This window comes from Taudactylus pleione, unplaced genomic scaffold (assembly GCF_031769625.1).
Source record: "Taudactylus pleione unplaced genomic scaffold, aTauple2 ptg000609l, whole genome shotgun sequence".
In the NCBI taxonomy this organism is placed as follows: domain Eukaryota; kingdom Metazoa; phylum Chordata; class Amphibia; order Anura; family Myobatrachidae; genus Taudactylus; species Taudactylus pleione.
The window spans coordinates 16,877,410-16,904,251 of NW_028285011.1; the positions used below are offsets into that span (position 1 = coordinate 16,877,410).

Below are 26,842 nucleotides of genomic sequence, written 5' to 3' on the forward strand. Positions count from 1 at the left end.
GCATTCAAACCCAGCAAAAATTAACCCTAGTTTATCTGTACATGTGGTATGGAATATAGGACCTCATTCAGAGTCGATCGAAGCGACCGCACGGTCGTACGGGAAAAGGGGCCGGATATGCAAATGATTCACTCGCAAGCTGCGTCCCTAAGTTCGGAACGGTAGCTGGCCGACCAAGGGGAGGAAGCGGCCGGAATTCAAAAAAATACACCCCCTTCTTGTACGCATTGCACGTCATCTCCGGACATATAAGGATTAATCGAGACCATCGGGAACCATCGGAATTGGTCGTAGAGCTTAAGGTTGACCATACCCTCTCTTAAGCTCTACGATCATGTCAGTGTAAAAACCTCCCATGTCACATGTGCCATGACGCTACTTTGTTAATTATGCACTCCCATAAAACGCCTTTCGCATAATTAGGCACGCCTGCGTTCGGATCTCCACTCCCCCGTTTTCAAGCACCTTCCCCTGTTACCACCCACAAATGCCTCAATCTGTCACTCAAACTACCGACCTGGCTGTGTTCAAGGAGAGAGAAATTTCTGATCGTAGCGGCTAGTTTGCGCACGCACATTGCGAACTTTACGCATGCGTAGTATAGCAAACATCGGTGGCGTACGACCGTGCGGCCGCTTCAACCGACTCTGAATGAGGTCCTTAGAGTGTAAGCTCCACTGGGGCAGGGACTGATGTGAATGGCCAAATATTCTCTGTAAAGTGCTGCGGAATATGTGTGTGCATTATATAAATAACTGGTAATAATAAAATATGCCCACTGTCATCATTGCAGATTAGAATGCTGTGTCCAAGGACATGGCATCGGACCACCATCGGGCAACCATCGGTCATCTGAGTAAGCTTAAGCTTACTCAGAATGGCAGCGAGAACTTCTCTACTGGGGCCTCAAAGTGCCTCTATTTTGTAAAGCGGTTCCCTTCCCTATGCCCAAATGGTTGCTGTGGCTTAGGGAGCACTACGAGCGATCTTGCAGTACAAGTATACAGTATAGATCTGGCCCACATGCGGATCAGTAACCATCGGAGATATATACGCAAACCATCATGTTTGCCTACATTTCTGAATCAGGCAATTGTCTTTTTAATTCCACCAATTATCTTCAATTCTATTTTTATGATTAAACCTCAAACCTTTAAACCTCAAGTAAACAATCAGTATATGTTTTGTGAGATAGAAAATTATTTAGGTGTCAGGAACTCTCATTTGCAATGAGGGAAACAAAGACATTTTCAGCAGATTGTCACTTAGGGGTAGCTTTACTACCGATGGATTTCAAACAGCAATAGTAATTAATGGTAAATCAGACTTTAATTGCTATTGCCATTTGAGATCCATCGGTCAAAGCTGCAGATCATCTGCGGCTTTGGAAATCCGTAGTATACAGTATCTCCCCATTTGTCTGCTTACAGGAAACACAGAAGTAATATAAACCAACTATCTCATCTGTTATTATTATTATTATTATTATTATTATTATTGTTTATTTATATGGCGCCACAAGTGTTCCGCAGCGCCTCACAAAGTACATAAACAAATAGTTTGATTTACAGTGACTTACAGTACAGTACAATACAATACAGGACATGGATAATATACATCGCTACATTCGCGATCATAACACCCAGATAAGCAACAAGGCAAAGCAATCAATTATTAGGTGCCCTGGTAGAGAGAAAGAAGTAGATGAAGGTAGAGTAAGTAGAAGCACAAGAGGGTAGAGGGCCCTCCTATTAGGAGCTTACATTCTAAAGGGGAGGGGAAGACAAACAGGGGTGACACAGATGGGGTGGGCAGGGAGGAAGGAGTATGTAGCAGCAAGCAGAGATGAGAGCTAGAATGCTTTGATGAAGTAGAGGGTCTTGAGAGCCCATTTGAATTGATTGAAGAGAGGTGGAGAGTTTGATGGGAAGCGGGAGAGAGTTCCAAAGGTGGGAGCAGCGGGGCAAAATCTTGGAGGCGGGAGTGGGAGGAAGTAATCAATTGGCACGAGAGGCGGCATGCATTTGTTGAACAAAGAGGGCGGTGAAGGAAGATGAGATCAGAGATGTAAATGGGAGAGGGATGGCTGAGGGCTTTGTAAGTGAGTGTGAGAACCTTAAATTGGGTTCTAAAAGGGAAGGGAAGGGGAGCCAGTGGAGGGCTTGTAGGAGACGGGAGGCAGATGCAGAGCATTTTGAGAGGAAGATGAGCTGAGCAGCAGAATTGAGGACAGACTTGAGAGGGGAAAGAAGGGAGTTGGGGAGGCAAGATAGGAGGAGGTTACAGTAGTTCAATCTGGAGATGACCAATGAGTGTATGAGGGTTTTAGTGGCATCCTGGGTGAGAAAGTGTCTAAATCTTGGAAATATTTTTAAGATGAAAACAACAGGACTGTGAGAGATTCTGGATATGTGGTTTGAAGGAGAGGGAGGAGTCTAAGATAACCCCAAGACAGCGCACTTTGGGGCTAGAGGAGATAGTTGTGCCATCAATTGATAAAGAAATGGTGGGAAGTGTGGTTATGTAGGGGGGTGGGAAGATGATTAGCTCAGTCTTAGTCATATTAAAGTTTAAGAAATCGCTGGGACATCCAGGAAGAGATAGCAGAGAGACAGTTGGAGACACGAGTGAGGAGAGAGGGAGAGAGGTCAGGGGAGGAAAGGTAGATCTGAGTATCATCAGCATAGAGATGATATTGTTCAAATATATCTTTGTTAATATACTTCTTCAGCAAGTGAAACTAACTACTGTACAGTTTTCAGCTTTTATCCAGGTCAAGTACAGCCATTAGGAGAACATACATTAGGCACCTGCTTAGGGCATAAAAGTGCCAGTGGTTAGAGGGTGCTTAAAATTGAGTGAGTGACAACATTTTACTCATCCAGTGAATTTAATCTCCTTAAATACAACAAAAGCAAACAGTAGCTTATTTCATGTGAAGCTACTGGCTGCTTCTTCTCCTCCATATCAGAGTTATGCTGGAAGTAGCCATGTGACACACTTCCAATCTGAAGAACAGAGAATGTTGCCCACTGGTTCTACCTTGGCAGTAGTAGGAGTTTATCACCTCTAAATGGGACAGGGTGTTGCCTTATGGTCTAGTGCATCCCTAGGGCTTGTAGTGGCCCTGCTTCTGTCCCACATAAACCACAAACACCCCACCAGGCATAGAAGAATAAGTAAGGAATATGGAAATTACTGTGTGGAAAAGTCTGGAAACTAACTCCCACTGCTCCTCATCTTAACTGCATGAATCCCTCCTCTTGGGCTGCTATCTTGTACCCTGAAGGAATTGTTAAACAAAAAAGCAGCCTATGTCATCCACGCCTTCTGTCCCTTCAATTATATCCCTACAACCACCAAGGGGCAGATTCAATTAAACCCAGTGGATAAAGCTCAACAAGTAAGTAACTCTACCCCACACGTTAAGCCCCAGAAGGTGCACTTAATGCTGACTCTTACTTGCAGACTCAGGATTAATGGGTTAATACATGTTAGCCGCGGGTTTACCGTGCAGGATAATTGACGAATAATTGAATATTATTCTTAGCACTGTACACTATTGAGCTCATTTAGAGCCGCTCGCTAGATGCAATTGCTCGCACCCAGCATATGCAAATTCGCCTAAATGATGGCTAGGCAGGTGATCACTCGGAAAGGCAACAGCATGCCCACTTTGTGTTGGCGAGCGATCACTTTGTGTTTATAGACGCCAATTAGCGTCTGTAGAGATGCCCACTAGCGCATGTCATCTCCTGGAAGTGCATTAAAACATTGGTACATCGAGCACCATCGGAAGGGCTCGCAGAGCTTGTGGTCGCCTTACATTACCGCAAGCACTGCAAGGACTTCAGTGTAAAAAAACAGGTAGGTGACGTGTACTTTGACGCTGGCTGATAATTATGCATGCCTCTGAAACGGCGTTGCTACACTCAGGCACACCTGCGTTCACACCTCCACAACCCCGTTATTAGTGTCCTGCCCCTGTTACCACCCACAAACGGCTTCTCCTGTCACTCATTACACTGGGATGTCTTTGCTGGGCGAGCGAGCCGATTCTGATCGAATTAAGTAGTTCACACACGCACAGAACGAAGTGTACGCATGCGCGGTCTTACAACATCTGCCGCGTACGAGTGAGTGGCCGCTTGCGAGCAGGTCTGAATCAGGTCCTATGTACAGTTCTACGAGTAATAACAGGTCATTGCCGGTCTCTATTATAGCAGTGAATGGGGAAGGCGCTGATTGGCTGACAGTGTAGTAGCACTTCTCTCAGCTAATTAATGATTCCCCCATTTACTCCTATGACAGCTAGGCTGAGGAGATTAAATTGGTATATATGAAGAGCAGCCAATGAAGGAGTTTAAGGAGAGGATGAATCAGAGCACCCTTCTTATTATAACAATTTATTAACAATAATTGACACCAGTTACTTTTATAAACATTGTATAATAACCCATAATTATTTATATGTCTACATTTTTATTAAGTTGTAAATCATGGGACAGGAAATGTAATCCCCACCTGTGAACATTTTGTTCCTAATAAATAAAATAGCCCATCTAGAAAAAAAAGCTCAAATATGAAAAAGTGTTTTTTTGCCAAGTTAAACCATTGCGCTCTAAGGCCCTCATTCAGAGCCGCTCGTAAGCGGCAGTACGCTCGTTCCGAGCGATATTTGCACATCCGCGCATGCGTACGGTTTTTAGTACGCATGCGCGAACCAGTCAGTGCGGCCGAAAATCGTTTGTTCGCTATATAGCGAGTGCCTGCTAATTTGAGTGACAGAATGAGGCGTTTGTGGGTGGTAACAGGGGAAGGTGCTTGAAAAGGGGGAGTGGAGATCAGAACGCAGGCGTGCTTAAAGGTCAAAGCGGGCGTTTTATGGGTGTGCATAATTAATACAGCAGCGTCATTCACCACGTCACTGGGTTATTTTATAGTCAGAACTGCTCGCAATATTGTGGTTGAAAAAACCAACCACAAGAATAGCGAGCAGTTCATACGCTGTTCGATGTACTCGATTAATCTAATAAATAGCGGACATGACGTATGATGCGAGCGGCCAGGGGGCGTTTTTATCAAATAAACGAGCGTATGTTTTGCTCGCTCGTTCAGACATGGAGGCGGCAACAGACCGCAAAGAGCGAACGGTTCATTTGAATAGCCACCCCCTTTTTATGAACGAGCGAGCGTTAATTGCGAGCGGCTCTGAATGAGGGCCTAAATTTTTGTTCTGGCCTCACAAAATGGAAAAATCTTGCAATATTGCATTTTAGTTATATTGTGCTAATAAAGTATGATTCATATTACACTAATTGCTTCTGGTACTTGTCAATGTCAATAACGCATTGTTTAATATGTGGAAAATGTGTTGTATATTGTCACTAAAGTTCAAAGAAAGATATAACAGCAGAAGTATACCTGAAATTGTTTATGTTTATTGAGTAGCTCTTCTGATTTTTGGCATTGTACTGCAAGCTGATTTGATAATGTCTTCCAACGGCTTTGGGCTTGGTCAATTTCTGACCAGTATTTTTGTTTGACATCAGCAGATGCTTTGCTAGATAACTCCTCTGCAGTTTTGCTGAGATAATTCATATCTGACTGATGCTCCTGCAGGGAACTTTGTAAGGCCTGGTTAAAAAAAGAAGAAGAAATAATAATAATAATACCAATGATAATAGTAATAATAATAATAATAATAATAATAATAATAATAATAATAATAATAATAATAATAATAAAGCTAATTTTATTGAAGGGAAAATGATTCTTAAAATATGTTTGCAAACAATTAAAACATATTTTTTGTAATCAATTTAGAAAATAAATAATTGATGTTTAATACTGTATTGAGACAAATGTTAAACCCTAACTTCATATATTGAGTTTGTATTAGTAAATTGATGTCTGCAATGTTTAAAAATTAGTACAAAAAATATATCTTGAACACCCTATTAAACACACCACTAAGATATATTTCAAGAGTTTAAACTTTTTGGAAACATTCGTTACCCCTTGACTAGTCCCAAAATTATTATTGCAACATGATTTAATCAAAGAGTCTGTAAACCAAAATATTCCATACATGAATATAGTGCTCTAAAAAGCAAAACCTTAATTAAAAGTGAACATTATGATACAATGCTTATTGATTAAATGTCAAAAACAGGTCAATGTTAGAAATATAAATGTAAAACTAATAATAAAAATGGGAAAAATACAGAACAAAAAACACATAAATGGTAATAGCTGTAGCACACTTACATAATGTGCCATCTGGGGAAAGCTAGAAGGTATGTAATTCTTTTTAGAACAAGACTGAGCCTCCAAAACTGACAATTTAAAAAAAACATTTAATCACTTTTCAGTGACTTCACTGAAAGTGGTGTGCTTTTATTCTAATCTGTTTTACAAAAAGCGAATAGTTCTATGCTCAAGAGCAGTTCTAATAATGTATTATTTAAATATATTAGTACTCTGGAACAGAGCAGAGCTATGACATTAATCCCACTAAACAAAACCACATTTTTACACAGGTACATATGACACATGATTGAATTATATTTATTAATGGGGAGATACTATAATAAGTGTTCCTTATAGGATCAGAATAGTCAGTTGTCACATTATCTGGATAGTGCCAATGTTTACAAATTTATACAGAGGTAATAAACATAGATTATGGAAAGTACTGTATTGATTCAGTATGGTTCTCATACGCATTAAACAATGAGCTTGGAGTAGACCAAAAATAATACTGTCTAGCCAAAATAATTTTAACAAAGCTTTAGGACCTCAACAGCCTTAATAAATAAATGAAAAGAGATAAGATTTTTTAAACGAGTCTCTCGGAACAAGTAGTCCAAATAACTTTTTGAGCATTGCCTTCTTCTGGGTATGCTATTTATATGGGGGTCCTTTGAGTCAAAGCTTTACCTATTGGTACCTACTGGGTATTCAGAGTATGACACAGACTATAAATAATGTAACTGAATATCCAGAAAGCAGTGCTCCACAAACTAACAGTCCTTCTGCATATATATATATATATATATATATATATACATATATACTGAAAGAACTTCAGTAAGCCTCTAGAAATAGAATTGCCAAGTAAGTGATCTGTAACCATGCTGACAACTAAGCAACATTTAATTTAAAAATTAGGTTTAAGCAGCTAGTTGTTCATTACCCAATAGGTTTTATTATTGACAAACACCCCTGAGGATGTGTTTCTTGTCATATGATTTATAGACTAAAATAAATTAAATAAGACTTAGGGGTAAATTTACTAAAGTGAGAGTTTTCAGAAGTAGAGATGTTGCCCATAGCAACCAATCAGATTCTACTTAACATTTAACTAGCAGTTTCTAGAAGCTAATAGCTAAACATATAAACATAGAATTTGACGGCAGATAAGAACCACTTGGCCCATCTAGTCTGCCCTTATTTACCTTTTGGTAACCTCAACACTACATGATCCTTAGTTCTATATAAGGATATTCGTATGCCTATCCCAAGCATGTTTAATTTGTTCTACTATCTTAGCCTCTACCACCTCTTATCTACTACCCTTTCTGTGAAGTAATTTTTCCTCAAATTTCCTTTGTATCTACCTCCCTCCAGTCTCAGTGCATGTCCTCCTGTTTTAGTACTTCTCTTCTTTTGAAGAATGTCTCCCTCCTGTACCTTGTTAAAACCCATGATATATTTGAAAGTTTCTATTCTAGCTAGAATGTGATTGGTTGCTGTGGGTATCATCTCCACTTCTAAAAACTATCACTTAAGTAAATTTACCCCTTAGAATATATGTTATTTTCATGTAATTGATCACATAAAATCTAAAAATATTGTTTGCCCTATTAAAAAAATAAATAAATATATAACTGAACAGAGAAACATAGCATGCCACTGTTGCTATATTATCATCCTATACATACCTTTAGCTCCCTGAGTCTGTGTTCCATGATTTCACATTCAGTAACAGTGACCTGAGGTATAGCAAGTTTGGTTTCAGACTGCTGGATCCACAGAAGGATAGTGCTCATTTTCTCCTTGTACTGTGTTGGAGGTAAACTGTCTAAAACTGATGAAAATAATGAATGTAGTTTTGTTTTCTTCTTATTATTAATATATATTTGCATCAGACACATTCATTTATTTTCTCTTGCAAAAACGAGAGGAATGTAATAATTAAAAAGTATAAAATTATATTATTTCATTATTAAATATATGAATGATTGTGCTTGCTTCAGATAAAACTCACGTGTATGAGTTTAACATGACACATATCATTTGATCACATTACAGATTTATTAATAGAAAGCATGAAAAGTTCTAATGCTGGTTATTCATTAGTATAATATAAACAAGTGACATTAAAAGATGTGGAAACTCCAGTAAATCAAACAATTCCATATATACACATAGTGATATCATTTGTGTCACATAACTTTCTTTAATGATGTCTATGAAGGAAATCACATTTCAGTAAAGGAAAAGCACCTAGATATGTAAATCATATTGTACAGTATGTGTAACTTGTATTAAACTTTAAATTGTGAACATTAGTGTTTATATACATAGTTGTTCTTATTATGCTTGGCTTCGTGAAGCCTTGTGAACAAGTTTTAATATTAATAGTCAAAAAAAGAATTGAGGCAAATAGGCCTGTACAGACATATAGAAGCTAATTTTCTGTTGGGAACCCAGCAAAAAAAGAAATAACTTTACAACTTGACAAAACCATGTTACACTGCAGGTGGTTAGATATAAAATGTGCAGAGAGATTTAGATTTGGGAAGGACATGTCTTAGCACAAATCTAAATTGCAGTGCAAAAATAAAGCTCACCAGTACATTGCACCCCTTGTATTCCATCATGGTTTTCTTAGGTACAAAGTTGCTCCTTTTGTTTGCTTTGCTCCCATCTCTGAATCAACCCCTTAATGACAATAAAGTAATGTTTTCTATCTATTTCAACGATGTCTACAGCATTCACAAGCGGTACCACTTGAAGCATAATAATGGAGTACTAGGGGAGCACTCAAAGTACCTAATAAACTATGCTGCAGTAAAGCTATGAGAATTCACTTCTAAACTGAACTAAATATAAGGACAAAGTACAAATTTGTCCTAATCTTTTAGCACTTATTTGTAGGAGCCTTTATATAGAAACGTTTCTATCCTTAACCAATAAAGGATTAAAAACCAATTGGGTCCACTGGATCCTGTTTCAGACCATAAAATGTTTTAAAACAACTTTAGTAAATATTTTATTACCAATTTAAGGACTTATTGATTCTGGAAATGTAATAACCACAATCATTTACAATTCTTCTTTTACAAAAAATTAAGCCTTTTCTAAAATGTTATAAATACGTGTGATAGCTTGCAGTTATACTCCCATATAAATTCATACAAAAATATATAAAAGGCTGCACCAAGGTACCAGTAAGCAGTTCATTCCCATGATTGTATGTTTACTGATGCAACCACAGAAAGGAATACACTACTACTGTACTATTGTTCACCATAGGAAGGAGAAACAGCCATGCAATGGTGTGTACTTTTCTGGGCTAGTAAGCATGAATTCATTATAGACCACATTTTTCATGTTAATAGAAAATATTACAATATAGTGAAGATTTAAATTAAACAATATTTTAAAGAGAAAAAAAAGTTCTCCTTTGCAGAATCAGGTTAACATATAAATGCATAAAAATAAAGGCATAGTGCAAATAAGAGTAGAATAAAAGATAATCAGTTAAATAATCACTAAAATGTGGCATTACCAATAATTAAATTGAGCCATCACACTTATGAGCAATGTTAAAATGCTTTTGTTTTCATCCTACAAAGTGGAAGATGTCTTGGCAGAGTTTCTGCATATCAATACCCCCTTTCCTATAAAAGCGCCTTTCATTAAGAATTCTGTTTCCACATTGTAGAGCCAATTCAACTTTAAAGCATTTTAAAATGATTTTTTTTTTGTATGAAACTTTAATAAGATCATTTTTTTTCCTACATGGAACTTTCAAGAATAAAATTCACAACATCAATCTACTTACTGGCTTTGATTGCTAAAAGACAGATATAAAAAAGCACTGAAGCTCAGTTTTGTTTAAAGAAAATGTAGAAATTGCTTTAAAGGTGAAAAGGCTTTAATAAAAAATAACTATCCTGCACAAATTATTTCTGTAGAAAGGTGGCCATGTTATTTCATGTAGTAATGGCATAACTGAGTTTTTAGACAAGAACTGCAGTCTGAGAAATACAAAATGTATTAAGAAAGAGTGTAATTGCAGTGAAGAAACAAAAATGAAATATTGGTCTAAAAACTTAACATGCTCTGTGTGGGAGCCAAAAAGCAGACCAATGGTTACTAAATCTTTGATGAATGCACAAAGAGATAAAGGACATTTAGATTGTAAAGGCTGATCCATACTTTAGCCCATGATGACTGCAAACTTTACATAAGGCTTATATAGACACAAAATGCATCAAAAATGTCTTTCAAAGATTACCTTTTTAAAAGGCCAAACCCCTCCCCCCCGATTAATGCTTCTTTCTAAAATCAAGAGCTACAATCAATAATATAAAATCCTAAATATAAAAAAATAACGAGTCTGTAGATAAAGTATAAGAAATTAGATGTAATTTTCATTTATATTTTATTATTCAAAAATAATAGCTTATTAAATCTCGCACAAAGAATATAAAGTTAGCACAAATTAAAACAGCAGTCTCAACTGAACTGTACAGTTTAGAGACAAATTGAATATATAATTAGACAACACTGTAAAAAGCTTTGCATAAGTCTGTGCAATACATTCAATATTTATTAATTTGTCCTGTTACAGAATATCAGCATGCAGTGGGATGGAAAATAATGTATATGTTTTGAATGTCTAGTCCACACATAGCATTACAGGTTCACTCTCCCATATCCAAAATGCTTGGGATCAGTAGTATTTTGTATATCAGAATATTCAGTATTTTGGAATAATTGCATATCATAATGAGATATCTTGGGAATGGGTCCAAAATCTATACACAGAATGCATTTATGTTTTACATAAACCTTATACACACAGCCTGCAGATAATTTTATACAATATTTTCAATAATTTTGTGACTCAAACAAAGTGTGTGTACATACATGAAATTTAATTGTTTCATATACACCTTATACACACAGTCTGAAGGTGATTTTATACAATATTTGTAATAATTTTGTGCTTTAAACAAAGTTTGTGTACATTGAACCATCAAAAAACAGGTTTTCCTATCTCAGTCATGCTATCAAAATTCAGAAATTTCAGTATATTTGGATATTGGAGAATCAACCTGTATTTGAGTTAGAGGATACTGCTGTTCAAAATACTAAAACAACAAAGGAAAGGTTAAATGGTGTAATCAAAAAATATAAATCAAAACAAAACTGCCATATATTCTTCCTAAAAGTTGATAAGGTATGTATCTACTGTTAGCATTAATAGATACATACAGTATCAGGCTAGTGTTAAAAACATATTATTTGAAAAAAGATGAAAAAATAAAAGTCTGCCACACTATAATGGCTAATGACAGTAGATTTAGCACAGTATGAAAGAAAATGACAACAGTAACTAAAGGGGTGATGGGAGAAATGAATAGGACCATTGTGAAAATATATTTATACCTATATTATAATTTTTCGATATGCAGTATTATTTTGGTTTCTGTGTGCCCTGTGATAGAAGGTGGAAAAATTAATCACTTCTCTAGACTTACATTTAAAGGCACCTATCTCATTTCCAATATATCATAACTGTCCATTAAAATATTTAATTATACATTTAAAGTGATTAGCTTTGATTTCTGCAAATGTGTTTTTGTTCAGAAGAAAAATTATGTTGCTTAAAACCCTCCTCACCCCCAATCATCTGCTTGATGTGACTGTACATATGTACAAGTCATGAGACAGTTGCCTCCGCTAAGCACGCCAGCAGTCAGAATGGCTCCAAAGAGAATGTCGAGAAGCACCAGGAGGAAGTTTTAGTGCAGTATTGCACTATATTATTATAGCATATGCAACAGGTCTTCCAGTAGTAATGAATTGAGAGCAAATGTTGTGCTACAAAGCACCCACACCACAGAACAAATGTACTTAGTCATGGTACATAAAATTAGTTAAATATGCCGGGTGGACACTGGTAATTTACAAGGAAATCAGGAAAAATTATGATAATAAATGATCCAATCTTTATTATTTTGCCAATGGCTTATGGAGAGAAGGTCCATTCATTTATTAAAAGGTCTGATAGAGTAGATAAGGGGATCTTATTTGTATAGGAAAAAATACGGCCCAAAGTAAGCATAAAAATTATTGCATTATATGTTTGGCTGACATGAAACTAACAATAGTTACAAAATACCAATTTGCTTTTATTAATCAGATATTTCACTTAAATATGTAACTAGGACTATACGGTAGAGTGCCCTTCATTTACCTTTGTCAGGATAAGACAGACATTATGGAGGTTATGCAGAATTGAGTGCAAGGCCATTTGTGGAGAGTACTTTGCACATTCTGACATGGCACATGCTTGAGAACCAAGTGTACGCAAATGCAGGCAAAGCTTATTCGTACTCAGCTCAGTCTTATCTCCTCTTTCAACTTAAGGGGTACCACTAGGTCTTCTCATTTAGGCTCAGAGGGTGTGTCAATGGATTTGTACGATGTGCAGAGTTGTGTATATGGCTATATGCAAACAGACATACATTTCATACATAGGGTGAATCAACCATTGAATGAACACTACAGTACCAGTGAAAGAACATTTTCAGGTGTAACACAGTAATCTTACATTTTAGTGTATACAATCCTAGATTAGATCTATTGACTATGTTTTATTGATGTAAGTCATTGTGCATCCATTCACCTCTGTTTTTTGGTTGTAAAGTTCTAACTATTCCTTCAATCTTTAAACCAAAATGTATTTTAAAAGTATACATAGTAATAATGACAGTACATGTCTCAAAATAGTTTTTATGTTGTATCTTCTACATACACCATCCCTTAAATATGACACTTCCCTTAATCGTTCATTCACTGGACAATTCACCCTATATCAGAGGTTATCAAACTCGGTCCTGAGGCCCCCACACAGTTCACATTTTCTGACACAGTTCACGTTTTCTGGGTCACCCAGCAGGTCCACAGTTGTATTCATTACTCACTGACACATTTCAAAAGATCCAAAAGTGGAGCTAATTATCTCACTTGTGATTCTGCGAGGAGACTTGGAAAACATGCACTGTTTGGGGTCCCAAGGACCGAGCGTGAAAACCTGTGCCCTATATACTGTATATTATATACACACATATATATGGTTTAGGTACTAGGGGGTGATGTTAGGTTTTGGCACTAGGGAAGGGAGAGGGTTAGGGTACCTACAGACAGGTGTCAGTATCCTAACCCTGTCGGGATGCCGCCACAGGGATTCTGACCGCTAGGATCCCGAGCTCCGGCATCCTGTACCCATCCCCAAATATACATCTGCTTGTTAATGCAAATATCTAATCAGCCAGTCATTTAGCAGCAACTCAATGCTTAAAAAAATGTGGACATAGGGCTTGATTCAGTAAGGATCGCTACTGTAATAGCAATAGCAACTATGCACGCAGTCTCACTGTGAAGATATGTTAATGTTTGCAATCTCAATGCCGTCGCAGCCTAACATAAGGACTCCCCCTTTAGCTTACACACATACGTAATACTTAGCAAGACTGTAAAACCATTGATACATCGAGTACCATCAGAGCCTCACGCACACTTGTACAAGGTCTCACCTTACTCAGGATTTGCTAACCTCATCACATGCAGTAAAAGCCCAAGCTGCGTATGGCATTGCAGTGGCCAATTTATGCATGCCCCTGTAACGGTGCTCAAACTCAAAGGAACGCCTGCGTGTCACTGACCACCCCCCCATCACCACCCCCAAACAGTACTTGCTGTCAATCACTCTGCGATGGGTCTGCATAGTCACTGTTATTACAGTCTTGATCGCAGTGGAGTCTTCACGTATGCACACTGCGACGCATGCACAGAACGCAACAATCACCCGATTGCGTGCGTAATCGCAGTTTCGATCAGTAGTGAATCAGGCCCATATTTTTAACTGTTGTCCTCACAAACAATACATTTCTTCAGCCAGAATAGGGCAGAATTATGATCAGAGCAGCAGGGCGGGGGACAAAGCAGTGGATAAAGTGGGGGTGGATGGGACAGAATCAGGTGACACACAAGTATACATTATATCTGTCGTCTGACAAAAATTACACAGGCAGTCTAAGAAGTGTGTATTCAGATGAGCAGGACCACACAGGTAGCACACATCCTCGGGAATCCTAAAAAGCAGATGTGCTGATGCTGCCCTTGGTTGCTTTTGGTGACAAAGGACCAAACGGGCACAAATTGTCTTTTGTGACTGCTTAAAATTACATTTCTATAACTAAATTGTATGGATTTAAAGAACTAATCAAGTACAAGGTCAAAATTCCATTTGTAAATTGAATTAGGTTCTTTATTGAATTACTAAATTTATTTGTAGAAATGTATTTCAACTCCACACAATAAAATAATGTTATTGTACAGCTACAAACAATCACACTACATTGTTAGTTTTATTATAAAAGTGAGCAATGGTACTATAAGTCACAGGGCACTAGGCAGACCTGTCAATTAAATGTACTGTACTGTATGTTATAGCAAAACAATGTTTATCTATTTTGGTCTTGTATGTTTTGATGGTAGCACTTACTGTTCTGAAGCTGTTTTTCTCTAGATTGCAAGTTGGAAAGAACTTGATTATAGTGGTTGAGAAAAGCTGCTACATCTGCATCCAGAAACATTGGCCTCTGCTCCTTTTCTTTCAATTGTTGTCCCTGAACTTGCAAGGATCCAATGTCAGGCTTCAGAGCTGACAGGCGGGCAACTTCATCCTGTTTCCCAATAGATACAAATATATTAAACAGTTCTAAAATAGATATTAATATTCATTAACGTGAATCAGTCTGAAAACAATATATGTCACACACACAAGGGTTACATAGAAATAAATGCATTCCTAGTATATAGTTGCTTCTTTTTATACTATGGGGCAGCATGGTGGCACAGTGGCTAGCATCACCACCTCACAGGACTGGGGTCATAAATTCAATTCACAACCATAACACTATTTCTGTGGAGTTTGTGTTTCCTCTCATGGTTGGGAGGGATTTGTCCCAATGACTCTGAAAACATACTCGTAGATTTATTGGATTCTGGCAAATAAACGTGTGTGTGTTTTAGCTAATTTAGGCTGTAAGCATTAATGAGATAGCAACTGAATTAGAAATATTCTCTGTACAGCACTCTGTAAAATGAGGGCACTATATAGGCAATCTATACATATAAAAGCAAATGTCCTGACTGACTCACTGACTCATCAATGCCCAGCCCAAACCCCTGGACCTAGAGACATCAAAATCAGGGAGTATATTACTTCCCTGACGTTGGTACCCAATAAGAAGGGATATTTCTAAATTCAAAACCTAAGGGTGTGAAAAGGGGTACATTTTTTTCTCTCCCTGTGCAGTGTCCTGACTGACTGTTTCATTGTGGCTATAGCACAGTACAATATTCAAACACCAACTGTCACCCCAAGTGCTGCCACACATCACTGGCAGTTGGTGTGGCTCCCCTATTTGAATAGTGAGGGCAGAGAATGTGTTACTACAGAGTTGACAGAGGATAGTGAGTTACAACAGCAGTGAGAGGGGAATGTGTTACTACACAGGTGAGGAAGGTGAATGTTTTACTACAGGGGTGAATGGGGTAATGTGATACTCCAGAGGTGAGGAAGGGGAATAAGTTACTACAGGTGTGAATGAGGGTAATGTGTTACTATAGGTATGAGGGAGGGATTGTATTTCTACACAGGTGAGTGAGGGGAATGTTGAATGTGGTACAACATGGGCGAGGGAGGGAAATGTGTTACTACACAGATGAGGTAGGGGAATTTGTTACTTTGGAAGTGAGGGAAGGGAATGTGTTGCTACACAGATATGGGAGGGGAATATTTTACTACACAGGTGAGGGAGGGAGATGTGTTACTACAAAGTTATGGGAGGGGAATGTGTTACTACACAGGCATGGGAGGGGAATGTGTTACTACACAGGTGAGGGAGACTAATGTCTTACTATAGCAGTGAGTGAGTGGATACATTACTATAGATGTGAAGGATTAATGTGTTATTGGAGTGGTGAGATGGAAATGAAAACAGTAAATATCTAAGGTCTACCCAGGTGACACCGGGTACATCAGATAGTAATCTATATAATAACTGAAAATGGCATGTCCTGAGACTGACATGCTCAGTAGGTGTGGTACTGCTGGGAGGGGTCAGAGGTCAGAGCAACTGTCAGTAGGTGCAATGTAGCTGTTAATTATGCTGACAAGGTTGTAAAATAAAACTCACTATCAGACCGACAGATCAATTATCAGACGATGCCATACACTGTCAGATAATGGTCTACCTGTCTGTTGGTGAGAATATCAACTATCAGATCTGAGCACCAATTATTACTTCCATCAGGCATGCTGAAAGATTTCTCATACCAGACTAAGCCATAATTGGTGCTCAACCGTGGCCATACACTGTAATTATAGGCCCGATCAGCAGCTATCACAAGGTTATGTTGGTGTGTACTCTGCTCGGGTGTTTAGATGGAAACAAGTGCACAGTAGAAAGGTTCTTGTTGCAGCGCTATAACTCTGTAAACAAGTGGTGTAACTCAGTCTTACAATTGATACTCTGGGGTATATTTACTAAGGTGTGGTTTGTCAAAGCCAATGAACAATAGAAACAAATGTTAAACAAGCCTGGTTTAGTTTTTATTCCTATTGCTGTGTCAAAACTATCGGTCAAAACCACTAATGATCAGTGATTATGACAACCCACTTCTAAGTAAATGTAACACTTTTAGTGGTGTTTCCATCTGAACCCTTGAGCAGAGTACACACCAACATGGACAGTGCTTGTTATTGCAGCTGTAAAATTAAGAGTTAAATTAAGATTTCAGCATTGAATAAAAACAGACATTGTAAGCCAAGCTCACAGAAATTAAAAAAAATTCCTGCGAAAGATGAGAAAAAATACTGCCAATATTGCAACGTTATTGCCAATTTTTGGTTGAGTTACCAACTGTTTTAGGCCTTGGATTCTTTTCTAAGCCAAGCTGTGTCAGGATTTTCAAAAACATTCTTGACTGAGTTCTTCATTTCCAAGTAGCATTTTTCAGGGGTACCTAAACTTTTTCTCCAAGACCTAAATTATGTCTGTGAACCTGCTTTTCAACCCATGGTTTAAGTTTTTAATTAAGTAAATGCACATATTTTAACCTCTACCGCATACTAATCTTTCTCATAATTGTCACTGTATATCTGCTTCATGTCATTAATTTGACTAAACTCTTCTCAAATTCTTCCCAATAAATGCAGCTTACAATTAAAGCCAGCGTCACGTATTTCATATAGTAATATGACAATATGATAATGAAACTGGGTTCCCCTTATTCCCGCACCAGTTTTTGTGCAATTTTTTCTAAAGCAGATGGCGGATAATACAGTCATGTGGAAAGTATTTTACAAGCAGCGCAGAGATTTCGGAGATATACAACAATAGACTTGCTGCCAAAGTTATCTTACCAATAAGTTCCCATGACTGGATCAGTGCCACTGATCGTGAAGTTCAAGAAAGTGCAATAATTTAAAGTTTATACCAAACTGTAAAACCGTCTACAGATATGTCATACACCTGATCTCTGGAGCCATTATTTTGTCCATTTCCAGGAAATACGACTGGCACTACTAGCCTTCATTCTTTAGCCTTCTTTGCAGTACAATAAAAAAAGCAACAGAATCCCATTAATGTAGGATAAAGTAACAGATTATTGTTGCTATTTATGTTGTTTGAAAGGCTCAGCAGCTTCCAAGAACAGCATGAACTCACAGCAATAACATAACACGTTTGTCTGCCAACAGAACGAATAGTAATTTTCCTAAAAGTTAAACAATTCATGAAAAACTTTGCTTACAGTTTCCATACTATGAAAAAAGGTTTATTACATAAGAAATAAACAGAAAAAAATTCCCTAACATGACCTGCAAAGTACTGTCTGAAACAATTTTAAACTTTTTTGCAGAACCACTCAATTATTTTTACATTCCTAATAAAACATTTTCAGGTATTTTTATTGATATAAATTATACCAGTTTGTTAGTTTATGCTTGGTGTGCCTGTAGCCGGGACCATGTGCACAGTCTCTTGGAAGCTAAGTGTGGACCAAGCCCTGACAGGGTGAAATGGCCGTAAAATGCTTCCCGGTGACTGTGGTGCACACATGGTCCCAGCTAAAGACACACCAAGGAGACACACAATAACTTCTCCCAAACAGAGTGGTGAGGTGGCACTTGGAGACTTGATTAGAGTACTGCCTTTTACTTCAAATCATCAATTGATGTCAATTCCGGCTGAGTGTTCACAGCATACACTGGGAGAGACGGGACCGGAAGAACGGACGTGGGAGCGTGTGGTGCCAGATGGGTTCCTGAATTAAGATATCAGTGGAGTCTGGGAAAAGCTAGATGCAGCCTTATCCATTTGAGAGGCTATATATAATGTTGTAGGATGTTCATCCCTTAATATTATCTAGAACTTTATCCTTCAATTTTTTATTTTTATGTACTTTGTTCCCAGTGTATTTAGGGGCATATGTATCAAAGCTTGATGTGAGATAAAATTGTGAGATATATATCACCAACCAATCAGCTTCTAACTTACATTTTGCAGGCTGTGTTTAAGAAATGATATTTTGGAGCCGATTGGTTGGTGATATATATTTCACAATTTTATTTCACATCAAGCTTTGATACATATGCCCCTAAATGTCACAATAAATGTGCATACCCTATACAAAAAATATTGCACTATGGAGATTTTCTATTTGCCTTGAGGCTGGCTGTACGTACTGGGAAAAATAGAGGTTACCAGATGTATAACCCATAATACATATCTGATCGGGAAAAGAACCTTCTGATACACTATTTACTAGCGTCCATCCGGTACACAAATTAGTATCTTTACTATATCCCAAGGTGACAATTATTATAACTACACTATTAGGCACTTGCTCTCCTCCATTTGATACAGATTTCTACTGGGAGAAGCAAAGGCTACCAGAGGTTTAACCCATAACACATACCTAATTGGGAAAATAATCCTTTGATACGCCATTTATTGGCGTCCATTGGTACGCATGTATTAGCTTTACTATATCCTAAGGTGGCAATTACAACTACACTATCAGGTGCTTGCTCCCTCCCCTACTTGTTTATATACAGTATATATATATATATATATATAAAAATTCAGACTTCATTGTGATCTGCAAAAGCTGTAATCTAATGCATAAGTGTACTACGATATATATAGCAGCATACAGATACAAAATCACATATCATCACATATCACTGTATAGTGTGTATGGTAGTGATATTATAAGATGAATGGAAGGTATTAAGTTAAACTTATAGTACATAAAACCTTAAAAATTAGACAAAAAATAATCATAAGGGTGGTACAACCCTCTATACACAATGATTGTCAGCAAAAAAATAATAATTTACAAATTAGTATATAATTATAGTATATGCAGGGAAAATTCCCTAAGCAACTAATAACCAATGATGAGAATATAGCTCTAATTACCACACAAATGTAAAAAAAAAAATTTCAGTAAAGTGTCAGCAGGTACCGGATATGTATAGATATTGCCTGGATGATAATATAGCAGATGAAGACCTCACAGCAGTTTAAACAATACAATAGCTTGTTTTCAATAGTATTACTTCAAAAAGTATAACACGTAAAAAAAAATGGTTAGCTTTGATCTACAGTATACTCACTAATAGACAAATGAAAGAATATATTGCAAGGTTGTTAAATGTAGTGCCATATACCATCCACAATGGGTTAATAAAGTAAAAAAAAAAAAACAGGTAATTATTGCATTAAGGTATAGTCATCCTCAAATAGTGTGGTGGAGACGGCTGCTGCATAACATGTACAGGTGTAGTGAATGTCACGTGAGCGGGTCTTCCTTCTCATACATGAGGTTTAGAAAGAAATACACTATGTGTATTAAGTGGTGATGCCCAGAGGAGGCCCAGCCAGGTCTGGCTGGGCCTCCTCAGAGCATCACCACTTAATACACATAGTTGCTTTTCACATCACCTTTTATGTTTGTTTATTATTCATGTATTTTTTCACATATATTTTAACCTCTCATTCCACACTTAATGATTACTCACACACAGCTATACTTTACACTGCACTGTCACTCTTTTTCCATTTTCGTGTGATGCCCTGGGGGGGTCCTGGGCTGGACGTTTTTTGGGGTGCACTGCGCCCAGGACGTGAACCTCTTAGTGTTAGGGACTGCTGGTAACAGAGAAGCCGTGACGTGGCCCATCAGCCTCCCATGTATTTGCAAATGCATGCAACTAATATCTCTGAATTTCTATGACCATATAGTCTTCATATATTGTTGCAGGTATTATTCAGTGTGCTGAGGTACAATAGGGGGTTAAATCCCCCTCCTTTTTCTACTTGGTATGACCCCTCCCTTTCATGCACCTGATTAGTACTGCTAGATTGATTGAGCAGCTGCCATTTTTGTTTGTTTGTTATGAGTTGCATGAAGGTGCCAGCATTAGTAGGGCATGCTGGTTCTAGTAGTGCTAGTTGGAGTTCCCAGGGGTGACTCCCAGGTAAGCTGGCTCTCAATTTGGATGCATTTATGTATGTGCCTTTATCATGAGGCCTTACATTTGACAAAATTATATATGTGCCTTTATCATGAGGCCTTATAATTGGTATATTTTACATTTGGGGTGAGCGTTTGGGCGTAGGGCCCCCGGGACTGGTCTGGCTGGGCCTCCTCAGGGCATCACCACTTAATACACATAGTTGCTTTTCACATCACCTTTTATGTTTGTTTATTATTCATGTATTTTTTCACATATATTTTAACCTCTCATTCCACACTTAATGATTACTCACACACAGCTATACTTTACACTGCACTGTCACTCTTTTTCCATTTTCGTGTGATGCCCTGGGGGGGTCCTGGGCTGGACATTTTTTGGGGTGCACTGCGCCCCGGACGTGAACCTCTTAGTGTTAGGGACTGCTGGTAACAGAGAAGCCGTGACGTGGCCCAGCAGCCTCCCATGTATTTGCAAATGCATGCAACTAATATCTCTGAATTTCTATGACCAAATAGTCTTCATATATTGTTGCAGGTATTATTCAGTGTGCTGAGGTACAATAGGGGGTTAAATCCCCCTCCTTTTTCTACTTGGTATGACCCCTCCCTTTCATGCACCTGATTAGTACTGCTAGATTGATTGAGCAGCTGCCATTTTTGTTTGTTTTTCTGTGGGGATATAACAGCATATTCATTCTGAAATCATTATAGCAGAGTTGGGAGAAATCCCACCAGTCTTAGGAGCCTATCAGGGGTATTCAATATGGGAGCGATAACATCGTTTTTGCGTTAATATCGGAGGTAGGACGTCATTATCACAGGTTTTACTTTTACACCGTATTCTTTTCAAAGACTTATCGCAGTTTTGAAAAGTCTTTGATAAAAAACGGGGATAACTTTTCACCATTGAATAGGTGTCGAAAAAAAGTGCAGAATTGGGGTTTAGGGGTGCAGGCTTAAAAAAAATAGCCTGCACCCCTGGGAATGACATTTAAAAAAGAACTGTGTCAAAAAAAGTTGACAAAAAAATAGGGACACCCCAAAAAATGTATTTCAAAATTGGGGTGAAAAAAAAAAATGGGAAAAAATTGTTTAAAAATAGGGAAATAGGTTCAGGGCTATTCTGCAAGTATGCGGCAGGTGTTTTGAGGAATAGAATTATAGCGGCAGGTGCACAAATGCAGAATTTTTAAAAACTTACTTTAGGGACTTAAAAATATGCTAGTACCCATTTCCATGTACCCCAAATTTGATGGGACCACTTAAAAAAACAAAAAAAAATAACCTAAGTGCTCTTCTGCATCACTTCTTCAATGTCGGGAAAAAAACACCTGCTGCGGCTATTTAAATCCCCGACTTTCAATTAAAGGCTAAAACGGGGGTACCCATAGTGTTCCCCCATGTTTTTAGAACTTTGGGGGGTAATACAATTTTTAAAAGGAAAAATTCGTAACTTTATGCAAATCCAACTTCGGAGTTTCCCGTTTTCGTTAATTTTATATTGAATACGAGGATAAGCGGGTGCGCGCCCGATACTTTAACGCAGGTAAAAACTCCGATATGAAACGTTAACTTCGACAGTGAAGTTAACGTTTCATATTGAATACCCCTCTATGTATCAAAGCTTGATGAGAGATAAAATTGTGAGATAAATCACCAACCAATCAGATTCTAACTTACATTTTATAGGCTGTGTTTGAAAAATGACAGTTAGGAACTGATTGGTTAATACTTTTTCTCTCACAATTTTATCTCTCATCAAGCTTTGATACATAGGCCCCTTAGTTGCACTCGTTCTTTAAGCAATTGGTTAAATGTACAGGCATACTGTGAAAATAGGTATTAGAGTTGTAAGTTTTTGTTTCTAATTATATGATATTAACCATGCAAAAGACACCTAAGATTTGTTGAAGTCCCCACTAAACTTGATATTTATGCAAATTATATGGAACACAACTTAAACACTTGCAAATAATTTCTCTCACCTTGCATTTTCGTAACTGTGTTTTAACGGTTTCTGTTTCTGAGGCTATAATACTTTGTGCTTTTAGCCAGTTTTCAGCTGTAATTGCTGTCTGTTCCAATTGTTGTAACTTGGAGTAAAAGGCAATGATGCTATTTTGATATTCCAGCCAAGAGAGTCTCTCGCCCAATAACTGACAGAAGTCTGTCCACCGGCTGTTCAGATGTTGAGAGGACTGTGTGATGCTGTCTGCATTAAGGCCATCTGTGAATAAACAAACATAAATCGTATAATTAAAGCAATTAGCACAAGTCTTGAAAGTTATTTTATGGATACAAAAAAGTGTTTAGATTTGTAGTCAGCAACTGCTGTCTTACATATGAAACAAATGACAGAAATAATAACACTACTGTACACATTCCAAGGTTTGAACAGATAAGATGTGATTTAAATTGGCAAAGGTATACAGAAAAATAGCTATAGCTGTGTGTAAAGGTAAAGGACATTTATCCAGATGCCCGTATCCACCGTGGAGACAGATTGCCATGCTCATAATGAATAACATAGTAACAATGGGCAGTACTGTCTATTCATCAAACAGTGATATTGCACCATCATCAACATACCTGTAACATACTGTACATGGTTACTAAGGGCTCTATTTATTAACATTATTTTTACTAAAATAAAGTGAAAAAGGGTGTTTTCACACCCTTTCACATTATTTTAGTATCACCTATAGTTATTACAGGGCAATTGGAGTAGAGTTCGTAAAATTCTACTCCAACCTCTAAGTATCACTTATTTGTAGTAAGCAGATCGCATTACCCATAATTGTAATGGGAAATGTGATCCGACCCAAGTTACTAAAAATAAATTGTAAAAAAATACCGGGGAAATCCCTGTGATAACAACGCCACCTGGAGGTGGCATTATCCAGGGTCTCCCCCAGTTACTGGGCTCCTACTCTGCTCTAAAAGGCAGAGGAGAGCCCGGAGCCAGTCTAAACAGGCCACAAGCTGATCTCTGCTACAAAAAAAAAAAAAAAATAACATTTTATTTTCACTTACCTGACTCCATGGACCGGTGGTCGGGGCTTCGGTGATGTTCTCCCTCCGGTCAGCTGGTCTTCCATGGTGCACTGCAGCCCTGTCATCAGGTGATCGGGTCCCAGTGCAGTATGAGATATCAGCTGACTGGAGGCATGGAAGACATCACCGGAGCACCGATGACTGCAGGTAAGTGCTATTGAAAGAGGGGGGGCGCGGGGGGGTCCGCGATCATGGGGGGTGGGGTTTAATGATGGGGGCGGGGCTTAGCGCCAGGGGGGTAGCAGCGGCGGTCGGTAGATGCATGCGTGGGCACGTTGTCATGGTATTTTTTGCGAAAATACCGTGACTAGTGTGCGGAGGGGATTTGCAGGGACAGAGGGCCTGATTTAGAGCCGCTCGTAAGCGGCCGCTTGTTCGCTCCGAGCGATGTTCGCACATCTGCGCATGTGTATGGGTCGCAATGCGCATGCGCCAACCAGTCAGTGCGGTCGGAAATCGAGCGCTCGCAAAATAGTGAGTGCCTGCTAATTTGAGTGACACGATGAGGCGTTTGTGGGTGGTAACAGGGGAAGGTGCTTGAAAACGGGGAGTGGAGATCCGAACGCAGGCGTGCCAAACGATCAAAACGGGCGTTTTAAGGGTGTGCATAATTAACAAAGCAGCGTCTTCGGCCACGTCATTTGGTTGTTTCTTAGCCTGAACTGTTCGCATGATTGCGGTAGGAAAATCCTACCACAAGCACTGCGAGCAGTTCAGACGCCTTTCGATGTACTCGATTAAACAAATAAATAGCGGTGATGACGTAGGATGCGAGTGGCCAGGGGGTGTCTTTACAAAATAGAGAGCGCATGTTTAATTCGCTCGCTCAGACATAGAGGCGTCAACAGACCGCAAAGAGCGAGCGCTCAATTTAAATAGCCGGCCCCTTTTTCTGAACGAGCTCTGAATCAGGCCCAGAGCTTTCTCGCAAGCTCTGTCCCTGCAAGGGATTTGTAGTAAATCCTTGTGATATTGCCTGAATTCACAATGTGAATTCAGTCGGTGATATCACACTACAATCTGCATTACAAATGCGGATTGTAGTAAATAGAGCCCCAAAACTCTTGATGTCCACACTTTTGTGTGAACATATATGAATTTTTATTTTGTTTATTTTATCTGCTTTACATTATTTCTTGTTTCTTTTCACTGGCTAGCTTGTACATACACACATAGAAAATTTAATATGCTATATAGATTATACATAAAGAAGTACTGAAAAGTAAAATAAGGCTCATGTGTAACTAATTGGAAGGTCCATGTAAGCCTTGTTTGGGCACCCACCTGCTAATTACATAAGTGTTGACAATGATTTGTATGTAAGGCACATTCTACTACTGATAAAATTGCATGACTTTCCGCAGGTCCATTAGTATTAGTAATTTGCCATGGCAGTCCCAGATAATGGTAAGTAAACAGAGACAATGGAAGGTAGAAACATATCACGGATGTTAGGAAACAAATGACAAAGTCTCCTACTATTAAGCACACACACCTATTGCACTGATGGTACCTTCATACATGAAACCCAACAAGAACACAAGACTACTTTAAAATTAGATCACTAATCTGCTTGATAAGAAAAATACAGGGGATAAATATATTTCACAGGTGTGTGCTGCAGTGGTAGAAAATTGCTGTTTGTGGAACAGTTGTTATCCTGGTCAGGTGTGAAAGCATGAAATCTACCAAGTCACATCAAACAATAAGTGGATATAACATCATCGATAATCCAATTTCATTATGCATTCCATTCATTGCTGATATATTACATTGATAAACACATGGTTCCCAGAGGATATTGGTCATTACCTAAAGTGCAGCCATTCATTTTTACTGTCTCGTGTACTCTGTATAAGACTGCATAATGTATTAGGTGTAAGTGTCCCTTAATCATGCCTTCCACACAAGTACATTAGAACTGGCACTTTAACAGGCTCAACCTGTCAAGATCACTTGTTATTAACCAGTGCAACTGGAGAAGAATTGTCACAATCTGTACTCTGCTGCCATTAATGACACCTAAAAGGAAAACATAACTACAACAAATGTTTGGAATATTTGATTACTCTTTGCTCAATAAACATTAATTTTAAAAGCCACTCGTTTAAGGAGCTAATTCAATATTCATGTGGTGAAGATATTTATATACTCTGTGCTAGAATTTGTGCTTTGCATTAAATGTGTATGCATTATGAAGACGTGGTGCATTTATTTCTGTTCTAAAATATGATTTTTAATAACGTTATCCTTTATGTAATCGAGAAAAAAAAATGTGATAAACTGTAAGCATAACAAGATGGCATACTCTTTATTGGATTAACAGCCAATATTCATAAACACATTGAAAATATATTACTAATGTAAGAAAAAATGAATGACCACTAAATGCAATCACATAAGTTTAATGTAGCTGTGACAGGGAAAACCTGATGCTGGTACAAATTAAAATGACACGCAAACACCAGGGTGTAAAGATGTTGTGGTAATATTGCTGAAGCTGCCTGTCTTACTTAATATAAACTTTTTTTACACTGGTCCTTATCATTTAAGAAATAATCATATAAATATTGCAAACTAAGGCCCTCATTCAGAGCCGTACGCTCTGAGCAGAGCGCACGCTCTGAATGAGGGCCGGGCTCCATTTTCATGGAGCGTCCTCCTGGACGCTCGTATAGCTGTGGGTCACCACCCACAGGCTATACGAGCGTGCATTGTGATGGTCGCGATGGTCGAGACCATCGCGACCATCGAATTTGCGAGCCGGAGCCTGCGGTTGAGGTTTTCAACCGCAAGCTCCGGAGTGATTTTGGCTCTATCAGAGCCAAAATCACTCCCACTGACATCACTAGTGATGTCAGTGGGCCGGCTTCTGACGGGAGGCGTTCCCGTGGGAACGCCCCCGTCAGGGAGGCACGCCCCCGGC

At 38.4% G+C, this 26,842-nt stretch overlaps 1 protein-coding gene across 1 annotated transcript in view; it reads right to left on the minus strand.

The window, feature by feature from the left end:
• DMD (dystrophin) overlaps positions 1-26,842 on the minus strand; it is a 2,214,077-nt gene that overhangs the window by 1,605,970 nt on the left and 581,265 nt on the right. The window contains exons 19-22 of the mRNA XM_088454197.1: positions 22,848-23,089; positions 14,813-14,993; positions 7,947-8,092; positions 5,425-5,637 (exon numbers count right to left, since the gene is read on the minus strand). Coding sequence (XP_088310323.1) covers positions 5,425-5,637; positions 7,947-8,092; positions 14,813-14,993; positions 22,848-23,089 — 782 coding nt within the window. The remainder of the gene's footprint in view (positions 1-5,424; positions 5,638-7,946; positions 8,093-14,812; positions 14,994-22,847; positions 23,090-26,842) is intronic.